The sequence below is a fragment of the Fundulus heteroclitus genome, unplaced genomic scaffold (genome assembly GCF_011125445.2).
Source record: "Fundulus heteroclitus isolate FHET01 unplaced genomic scaffold, MU-UCD_Fhet_4.1 scaffold_671, whole genome shotgun sequence".
NCBI classification, from domain to species: domain Eukaryota; kingdom Metazoa; phylum Chordata; class Actinopteri; order Cyprinodontiformes; family Fundulidae; genus Fundulus; species Fundulus heteroclitus.
In genome coordinates this window covers 5,952-16,505 of record NW_023397112.1, presented here as the reverse complement: position 1 = coordinate 16,505, position 10,554 = coordinate 5,952, and the positions used below count along the sequence as shown (strand labels likewise).

The following is a 10,554-nucleotide window of genomic DNA, read 5'->3' as shown; positions in this document are numbered from 1 at the left end:
ACTAACACAATGGGGACTTAAGAAGTGGGTTGGTACCAGGTGCCGCCCATAGGGGGGGACAAAACGGTCTGTTGTCCCGGGCCCAGAGTGAGTGAGTGAGTAAGTGAGTGAGAGAACCTACAACCTACAACATTCTCTCCTACAGACTTCTGGAATTGACAGCCTACAACAAAAATTGATGGAGACAAAAATAAAAAAAAAACAAAGCACTACTGAAGCGGCTGCTGGATGTAACACTCTTCTTGGCCTTCAGGAATATGTCATTCAGAGGCAGCGCAAATACACTAGATGAGCCAGACAATGGAAATTGTCTTGCCATAATTGAGCTGTTAGCAAAGTATGATGTTATTTACTGTGGGAAAGGAACATGAGGTTACAAAAACAGTCTTTGCTTACTTTGTTCAATTTTGCAAAAACTGTAGTAGCTACTAACAGTACACACAATTAAACTACCCAGTGTAAAAACACCATAGGCTGAGTGATACAAACAAGCTACACAAATGTTGAATGAAAAGTCTGTCATTTATTTTTAACAGCAGGCAACATTACTGATATACAGAAATGTTAATAATTAATGTAAAGATCAGTAACTGCTACAATTGGAACCCATTAATGTAAAATATTTTCAATATTTGAATGAATTCAATTCCAGTCCTCACACCCCCCTGCCCTGCATGTTTTAGATGTGTCCCTCCTCCACCACACCTGATTCAAATGAGTGTCTCGTTATCAGGCCTCTGCAGAGCTTGATGCCGAGCTGATCATTTAAATCTGGTGTGGTGAAGGAGGGACACATCTAAAACATGCAGGGCAGGGGGGTGCGAGGACTGGAATTGAGAAGCCCTGGTGTAGAGTAATTATGACTCAGAATATGAGCAATATGTGAGGGTTAAACAAACTTTTTAAAACATTTGCTAATCCATGAATTGAAGAAGCATAACAGTACAAAAAAATTTCTGTTATGTATGAAATAAATTGCATAAAATAAAGTGCAATCTGAGCAGATCACTGCTCTCTAACAGCAGAACTTCAAAAGCTGACCTCTGAGGTTCAGCTAATCAACAGATCAAATGGTGAGAGCTGCATTAACAGTTGCTCTTTCAAACACAAAACAAGAGCTTGCAGTTACCTCGTAGACCGCCGCTTCCAGGTGTCTATGCGGTTTTTCACATAGTATTTCACAGCATCCCAGGTCCTACCTTTCAGTGCATCTGGGAATGCATGGATACATTCAAGACACTGTGCTTTCCCAGGAACCTTGCCAGTCTTAATGTTGTGCATTAGCTTTTGTTCCACAGCGTGGACTTCTGCTTTGCTCCACATCTTCCTCTTCTTTCTTGATGAATCTATGAAAAATAAAATAAGATGAAATAAAGGTTCGTAGGGGTGATTACTATAGATGTGTGTGTGTGTGCACTATAGACAGTCCAGAGGCTGCACTGCCACTGTTGATGGATTGAGCCAGTTTTCAACTGGAACTGGTTCTCAATTCTTATCCCTAATTTTGATGCAAACAGTAAGTGAACATAAAAAAGGCAGCATGAGTTGTTCAATCCTTATAAGCCTATTATTGCAAATTCTATAAGAAAAATAAATTGTCAATTATCGTAAATCGTAAATTGTCAACAGTTTTTCCTGTCTGTAAGCACTGTGATAAAATAATGCCTTATTTTAGTTTATTTTTAATCTGGAGGAGAGTTCATTAGAACGACGGTCTGTGGCGAGATCCTAAAGGAGAGAAACCATTCAGTTGAGTTTGTTGCAAACATCTGACCGGTGGCGACCGGTTAATGCGGGGTGCTGAGGCGCCGCCCCTCCAAATAGCTGGACAAAATTTACTTAAAGTACTTCTTGATTCTAAAATCGACCAACTCGGAAAAACTTATTTCCAGAAAATGGGGCATTAAGATCGGGATTGCGCTGGTAAAGATATTTTTTTTGAACTCAAAAGTGCCCTTTGGCAACCGCTAGGCGGAAAATCCACATCTGGGTCACGTGGTACGATGACGTAGTTCGTTGACTTAGCTCCGGCTAAGCTACAGAGAGTGCAATGGAGACACAACGACAAGTTCACATGTGGATTCACAAAGTGATGATTTTAACATGAAATACAGCGCAAGTTTCTGTTACAATTCGGCTATATAATAATAAAACATTTTAGGAGATTAAACGAAATGGGCTGGAATCAGGTTTTATAATCGCGGTTCAGATGTAAACACGGAAACAACTCGTCAAAGCCCGACTGCCTGGCATCGTTTATCACGGCCGCTGAAATTCGCCAAAACAGCACATAAAAGAAAAGGATCTTTATCAGAACAAACCACAGTGTCTCAGCATTATTTGTTCCCGGAATTTTACTTGATAATCTAGACGTAAGACCGGACGCGCATTTATTAGTTGCGCCGCGGCGCTTATATTCTCCGGATCGGGGCAGCAGCAGGATGGCAGCAGCGTAGCAGAGCGGCAGAGAGAATACTTGGAGCGCCGGAGTAGCAGACCGATAGACCCACAACCCAAAGGGCTGATATCCCCACCGCGGATTTAAACATCTCGGGGTTTTGCGGGGTAGCAGGGCTGTGCTGAGAGGAGGTGTGGCTAACGCGTCGCTCCAAAGCAGGTTGCTATGGTGACAGCCAGATTTCTGCACTCCCACGGTGTGAGGAGTGAGGAAGAGGAGCTGCAGCGTTAGTAAACCCAGGCTGAGAGCTTCTCTGGGCTCAGGTTGCTCAGAGATTGTCTCGGCTGGAGTGGGACAGACACTCCACTCAGGACTCGTGAGGCAGCGCTGCGTCTGAGGCTAAAGCTTAGAGGCTACCGGCTACTGGGCGGTTCCATTGAGCGAGGACTTTCTCTCCTCCGGGACTCTTCGGGTTCTGAAATGTGTGTAAGGAGACGTTCTCCTTGTTGGTATCTGAACAACCATAAACAACACACATTTTAAACATGTTTTATCCGTCTATTTTAATTTGAGAAAAGCGAGTTTTGCAAACAGGAAGTAACGTGTTGCCATGTAAACAGATCAACGCTTGTCAACGAACTACGTCATCGGTCACGTGACACGCGGCAAAATTTTTTAAGGAGGCTTGAGATAAAAAGCCTGAAAAATACAATTTGTCATCGAAATTTTTAATTTTTTTTACTCAGGTCATATTGATATATGAACTTTATAATATATAGCAACTTGTATGATCTCAGAATCAAGAAGTACTTTAATCATATTAAACATAAATGATTTAGAAATGCAAAATAATTATGAAATAAAAAGTATTTGTTTGCAAGATGCTCCTGTTAGTCTCTCCGCACCTGTCAGCATTCATTATAAATCAATTCCAAATGGTATTTTACTAATGTATATGTACTTCCTGTGTGCGGTGCGCCGGCCTAATGAGTCAACATAAGCCCTCAAACTTTGACAAGCACATGACCCGAAGCTGCTCTCTCATTGGCTTCCGTCAGTTTTCCCACAGGGCGCAGCTCTTCAGTGTTTTGAGAGCATACGAGACTCAATACGTGTATCAAGTGGATTGTTACATACACTGAAACAGGTTATTGGTCAAATACCTTTTCTTGGCTGTGATGAGGTATCAGACTCAGGGTCCTCCTCTCTAGATGTCCTCTTGGTGGGTTTCATCTTCTTCACACGTCTTGACTCGTCTTGAAAACAGAGATTCAATGATAGAAAAGTTAACTTAAAGCACTGCATCTTTGAAGACTTTAAAGAAAGCACATTTTCAAATACGTTTTCAAAATTTAAGTTTTTTCTTCAGGTATGATGAGGATATTGATTTGTGTATCTTGCATCAAATTACATATAAACACATAAAATTACAGAAACTTTCCCTGGTGCAGACATTGAAGACAGAAAGTTGTGGTAAAAGTTAAATAGACAAGTTAGAGCACAGCTTAAAAACCAATAAATGACAAAGTAAAGTACTCCAATATTAAAAGAAATTTATAATAAAAAATTCTGAATTGTGTATCAAGTGGATTATTACACCCACTGAAACAGGTTATTGGTCAAATACCTTTTCTTGGCTGTGATGAGGTACCAGACTCAGGGTCCTCCTCTCTAGGTGTCCTCTTGGTGGGTTTCATCTTCTTCACAGGTCTTGATTCATCTTGAAAACAGTGATTCAATGGCTGTGATGAGGTATCAGAGTCATGGTCCTCCTCTGTCCAGTTCCTTGATCTACCTGTAGGCAAACAGATTGACAGAATGATGTTTTGAAAAGAGTGCCGTGGGGAATCCCACAGCATTCATCTATATAACGGGTGGTGATGGTAACAGTTACAAAAAAGCCTATAAAACTACCCTTCATACTGCTTGTCCGCTGCAATCCAAGTGTCTCGAAACCATGACACACACAGTTGACTTCAAACATAATAGGGGGTTTTCACTGACGTCACTGGCCAACTTCCGGTCCGCCATATTGGGTGGCACACTTCCTTATCTCTAGTTGTCGTACACGTATTATCGTATCGCGAATGGATAAGTACGCCAGCACGCTAGAGCGACCAGATAAGGACGTATATCTGAGGAAATGTTCCGTGATCGACCATATGGACCCCTATGCCCTCCACGGTGCCTTGTTTAGCCGTAATCCAGATGATTGGCCAAATGTAGAGCACGGCGACATAGTGCATTACCTGGTGTTCGGTAAAAACCCTCTGCACACTCTTGAGGAAATGAGAGCTTACAAGGATCTAGAGGCTCACAACCAGTTCACATCTGGTTATGTACATCAAGGAAATCGCCATCATACGTGGACGGGTGAGTTTTAATAAGATGGTAAAAATGTAAACAATCCGACGCAAATGTGTCGCATGCTTCTGCGGTGGCTGGCGGCCGGCGGTGCGCGAAGGCGCTTGGCTGCAGGGCCGATCGACGCCGCTCGCGGCTTTAATTATTTAAGCCGAACAATGACCAGCGCAAAATTAAGTTGTATTTATCGTATTGGCGCCGGTAGGAGCTGCAGATCATAAAGCCAGCAAACAGTGGGAACACGGTAACTCGTTCAAAGGTAAGCTGCGCTCAGACGGGCTCTGGCACATGCTAGTTTAGTAGCTGCTAACCGTCAGTGCTAACAACCACTCGCGCATGTAATGTACTTTTAACTTGCTGCTATGTGTTTCAAACGTTTAGAACACACTCTCATTGACATCGGGATACTGTGGAAAGTTATGTTCGGTCGACTTACAGCCGCGATCCAAGCGAGCCGACGACTCTTTGTTATCGCTAACAGTTGTTCTCCGTGGTTGCGCCTCCAGGCAGGAAAGTGGTGGAAAATTAATCCGTTTCTATGTTTTTCCCATGGCGATCATGTGTTGCGCTGTTACAGCCCACAATACAGCAACGGTTTACCATGGTTGAAATCAAGTTAAGGTGAAATTAATCAAATTAAAACATGGCTGAGAGAGGGAGTACAGTATGCGGTAGTAATAGGCAGTAGAGGCGGCGGAGGCAGTCAACATGGCAGCCGATGAAAGTAATAAGTCATAACGCCCAAGCCCTATTATTAATATATTCTTCTTACATGTTTTAAATACTTAACAGTTAATTACCTGTGACAAAGTGAGCACCGCAGACTCTGGCGTATTCCAGCTTAACACCGTCCAAATCGGACCTGGATATCCGTGTCAGCCATAGGTGACGGCGTTGTTCAGAGAGCTGTTTTGTTTTTTCACACTGATTCACTATTACGGCTGGTAGGCGATAGAAAGAGCGTTGATCTCCACCTCCACGGGCCGTGCAACCAACCATTAAACACGTTTTCCCCATTGTTCACTTCCAATACTGCCTAAGGCGTCATACAATGCAGGTCAACGGTGCGAAACGACTGCCACCCAATATGGCGGACGCGCTGAGTAGTCACGTGAGCGTGACGTCAGCTGAAAACACCCTATTCAGTATATTTTTGTAGCCTAAATATTAACTGTAGCCTGTTCGCCTGTAGAGTATTAAAAAACTAGAGGATTTCTCATCAGCTTGAGGGTGTATAGATAATGATTGAATATTGACTTGGGATGAACTATTCCGTTAAAATACCTCTGGTTAGCTGTGATGAAGCATCAGACTCCTGGTCCTCCTCTGTAGGTGTCCTGTGAACGGGTCTAGTCATTTTCACTGGTCTTAGACCTTCAAGGAAAAACATAAAGATGCAATGTTAGAAAAGCTCACTTGAAGCACTGAATATACTAAATCATCCTCTCCATGAACTATGAGAACACAAGCCATGGCAACATTGACCTGTTTTGTTTTTAACTATATAGCAGGGTTGATAACCCACCCAAAGACGCTAAAACTGACAGAGATTAGACTTCAGACCCCCATTAGATAAAAGCTTTAGATGTTTTACATACATAAAGTTTATTAAACCCATGACAAAATAGTTCTGCAAAACATTCTGTAATTGGGTTATGGTGTGAACAAGTGAAAAAAAAATAATCCCCTTCTTGCTGTGAACACCCAGGAACCCCTGGGAGTGCCCAGACCCCACTTCGAGAACCACTGGTTCAGTGAATGTACCTGATGAGTTAGAGGATAGACTCGACATCACATCTTCATCTTCACTTCCAGATAGAGAGCTGTCTTCAGGTACTTCCTCTGAATAAACGCAGCAAAAAATGTTGTGAAGCAGCATGACAAACCTATGACACATTTATCCCATCACATTAAATGATAAAATAGTGTGTGCAAGGTGAGGTTTTACCATTTGGATCAACGTTGATCTCGTCCAATGTCAGGCCTTTAAATTTTGATAGCTCTCCTCTTCCACAGGCCATAAGCAACTTTGCAACTTTCGCAACTTGTAATGTCCCTTCAGGGAGCCGATAATATTGTCGATGGACCCTGATGTTGTGACCCATGAAACCTGCAAGGCAGTCCTCCTCATTCTCTTTCAAGTTTAGAACTTGTGACATTGTTGCCATTTGTTTCCTTAATCTTGTCGATGTCAACGTTTGAGGGTCCTTCACCCCGCATTCACATGCAATAGCACGGATGGCATCAGATCCTCTGAGGTGACTTTCTGCCTCAGGTCTACCAAACAATACACATTCTCATCTGGCACATCACATTGTCGTCGATATCTCACCAGCATCTGTATGGAGGACACCATGTCTGGGCTGAGTAAGACAGGGACCTTTCTGTCCCGCTTACCTTTGATTTCCACACGCTCAAAGTATTTGCAGAGCTTCTTTTCCATGTCAGTCAAGGCAAGATCAAGATCTGGATTACTGGCAAAGGTGTTTCTCAACATGAAGTCATTCAGGGACATCTTTGAAACTTCTCCCTCTCTCCTACGATTGAAGACGATCACTTCACAAAGTGTTAGTTTAGCAAGATTTAACCAGTTCCTCTTATTTGGTGCAGTTTCAAGATTGGATCGATACTTGGGCCTTTCTGTGTCAATGTGGTTGTGCAGTCTCACAACATCTTCACAGTAGGGGATAAGAAGAGGTTTATTCCACTTCGACTCTCTGAGGTTCCTCAGTGCATGCGAAGACACCCACTCATCCCATTTATTCTCTTTCAATGTCCTGAACGTCATCACATTTTCAAGGGCCTTCTTGTTCTCTGACATCCTTGCTTCAAACTCTGCAATATCTGCTATTTTAGTTAGACTATGGCCTAGTTTGAGCGCCAAGGATGGAATCTTGAAACTGCTGGTATCTTCACTCCATCCACAGACCATCTTCACAGCTTTCACAACGTGGCAGAAGTTTGCTGGCAGAAAGAAGTCATGTATTGTTTTCAGCTTGCCATGGGTCTTTGCTAGGAGAACTAATCTTCCCATTTCCCGCATTTTTTGTCTGATATATTGGTGTTGGCTTTTGTCTGTCCCTTTTTTGTTATAGAAGTGTTCTCCTAACTTCAGAATATATTTTTCTTGCCGAATTGTGTCTGTTATGTTGTCTTGATTCATGCCATTTACTAGGCACCAGACTTTGTCATTGATCTCCTTTGGGACAGGCTGTCCAGCAGCACAAAGTGACTGCACTCTGGTTCTGCCTGGCTTCATGCTTTTCTTTGCCAATTTGCATTTTTTCATGTGCCGCCACAACACTTTCCTTTTGAGTAATGCCTCACAGTATGTGCAGTGCAAATAGTCTTTTGCATTCACTGGTTCAGTGCTTTGTTGAGAGGGAACCATCACCCCTTTACCCTCCTCCAGGACCTCAAAGTTGTGGCGACGATTGCCTTTATTTCGAATTAGAGTTATCTGCAGCTTTCTCTCCACTGATCCTTTTGGATAACTGAATGCTCGTGCTACCTCCTCCAAGTTGCTGTGTTTCTTATCCAAGTGCCGTGCAATTTTGGCATATGGTTTACAACAGTACAGACAGTACTGCCTCTTATCGTAGACTCGACCACCATTTTTTTTCTTTTTTAGCCTCAAGACTTTTACATCCGTGTCACTGGAGGATTCGGATAACTCACAATCTGCCATGGATTGGAAAGAGGAAGATGTGCTCTGTCTGCATTTCACAGGCTTCACACGACCTTTGTTCAAGCGTCGAACATCCGAGTTTGATGAACTGTAGTTTGTTGGAGACTTGAGCAGTTTGAGTTCTTTCTCAGATACTTCTGATTCTGGTGTAGAACTAGGCACATACTCATCCTCACTTTTTTCACTGCTTGTCATTGATTTATATTCAGAGATCCCAAGCATTTTCTTTGTAAGCTAGAAAAGTTAAAGTCAGATGGGACTCAATTAGTAAGTTTAAATACTTCCCACTTAAATTTTCCAATTACGCCTTTCCCATCAACAATAATATAGTTCGTAATTTTGTCATCACAACTGATTTCAAAATACACACTGGTTTGTCTGCAAACTTACAAAGACACTCTCAGTTCTCTTCAGTGGAGGAACATCTGGGTCTGAAGGGCACTGGTCCATTTCCTGAAAGAGTTACCAAAAACATAGTCTCAAATACAATTTCCAATTACAGAATAATCCATTTTTACTTTGTGTTAAAATAGATCTACAGCTTATAAATACAATAACAACTATTAATAAAAATTGAGCTTTCACTGTTACAAAGAAAATAAAGTATAATAGGTAAGAAACGGAGAACCAGCTGTGTAACAACCAAAAAGTCTAATATATACAGTGGGTCATGAAAGTATTCAGACCCTCAATTTTTTAGTATTTCTTATGTTGAAGCTTTGTGTCAAAGTAAAAAAAAAAAAAGTTTCCTCAGGAATCACCACTCAGTACCTCGCGAGGACAACCCAAACCCAGAATTTTAGATTTTTTTTGCAAATGAATTAAAAAAGAAAATCTGAAATATCACATGAACATAAGCATTCACATAATTTCTGATCAATATCAAATGAATTTCACTAATAAAACATGTTTAACTATCCAACCGGGTGCGCTACTACATTTTTTAACGTGCTAGCTCCAGCAGTACAACCTAAAAAAGTAAGCGTACAGCCCTGATTAGTGTTCACAACCATATACGTTTTCTCTCTCTTTCTCTCTCCCCCAATTTGAGTAACCTGCTTTTAACCTGCTAATTCTAACCTGCTTGCATCTGTGGCATCACTCTTTATGTGCAACATCCCCTGCACTTACCTCCTCTGGCTCGTCTGTCTCCTCTCCATCCTCCTGATCTTTTGACTTTTCAGGGAGGGTTTGGCCCTGCAAATGAGGTCAGCACATGCAAATACCAGTCAGTCCTGACATGCCTGAAAAATGTCTCATGCTCAGACTTTAGGTCAGCCATAATATTTTGGCCATCAAATGTAATTGACAGGCCAATGAAAATATCAACGGCCGTTGAGGCCAGTAACACCACATAAAAACGTCAAGCTCTTCTGCTCCTCAATAAACAGAGAATGGGACAGCAGCCTATCCAAACACAATGTTTTAAACCAGAATGGCAGGAGAAATTAAAATGGTTAAGTCATGAAAGTGTAGACGGAATAGACAAAACGTTCTGCAGTATTTGTGAGATGGCAGGTAGGACTAAAGCTTTTACCAAACGATCTATCAATCTGACCACACATTTGACACAGCAGGAAAGTGCGATGAAACAGCACTGTGATTAAGCTACCTGGTCCAAGAAAGACGCACTGACCTGCAGCTGAAAGCTGTTTACTACATGGCTACCGTATATTATTTTTAGAATGAAGTGCCTCTTCATTTCATGGCTGTTTAGGCTATTTACATCTCAAACTGCAATTTTTTTCACAGAAAACTTCAGATGGTTATTCAGACTTACACTGATGGGTTTGTTTACATCAAACAAGTTAGTCTGAAGCTCAGTGCATTTACAGTTAGTCTGAAGCTCAGTGCATTTACAGTTAATCTGAAGAAGAGTGCATTTACAGTTAGTCTAAAGCTCAGTGCATTTACAATTAGTCTGAAGCTCAGTGCATTTGCAGTTGATCTGAAGCTCAGTGCATTTACAGTTAATCTGAAGACCAGTGCATTTACAGTTAGTCTGAAACTCAAGTGTATTTACAGTTAGTCTGAAGATCAGTGCATTTACAGTTAGTCTGAAACTCAGTGTATTTACAGTTAATCTGAAGAAGAGTGCATTTAC

The 10,554-nt window shown here is 41.8% G+C and overlaps 1 protein-coding gene across 3 annotated transcripts; it reads right to left on the bottom strand.

Moving 5' to 3' along the window:
* Positions 1-503: 503 nt before the first annotated feature.
* On the bottom strand, positions 504-9,670 carry LOC118561583. 3 transcript variants are annotated; one of them, XR_004930148.1, is made up of 7 exons: positions 9,582-9,670; positions 8,841-8,903; positions 6,527-6,604; positions 6,047-6,136; positions 4,026-4,193; positions 3,562-3,654; positions 504-1,346 (listed from the first exon to the last, which is right to left on the bottom strand). XR_004930148.1 is itself a non-coding variant. In XM_036133730.1 (6 exons), exons 1-6 carry the CDS (start codon positions 6,928-6,930, stop codon positions 1,126-1,128), a joined length of 870 nt encoding a protein of 289 aa, XP_035989623.1. In that variant the 5' UTR covers positions 6,931-7,044; the 3' UTR covers positions 504-1,125. The 3 variants fall into 3 exon arrangements, 2 of the variants coding, with proteins under 2 accessions (XP_035989623.1, XP_035989624.1); XM_036133730.1 differs by lacking the exons at positions 8,841-8,903; positions 9,582-9,670 and adding an exon at positions 6,711-7,044; XM_036133731.1 differs by lacking the exons at positions 3,562-3,654; positions 8,841-8,903; positions 9,582-9,670 and adding an exon at positions 6,711-7,044.
* Positions 9,671-10,554: the final 884 nt, after the last annotated feature.

Excerpts from the sequence above, each read along its gene's own strand:
- LOC118561583 (XM_036133730.1), bottom strand. The coding sequence starts at position 6,930 with ATGGCAACAATGTCACAAGTTCTAAACTTGAAAGAGAATGAGGAGGAC. Across the intron at positions 6,605-6,710 it reads GATCAACGTTGATCCAAATG|AGGAAGTACCTGAAGACAGC; the intron begins GTAAAACCTCAC and ends GCGTTTATTCAG. Across the intron at positions 4,194-6,046 it reads TTCATCACAGCTAACCAGAG|GTAGATCAAGGAACTGGACA; the intron begins GTATTTTAACGG and ends GTTTGCCTACAG.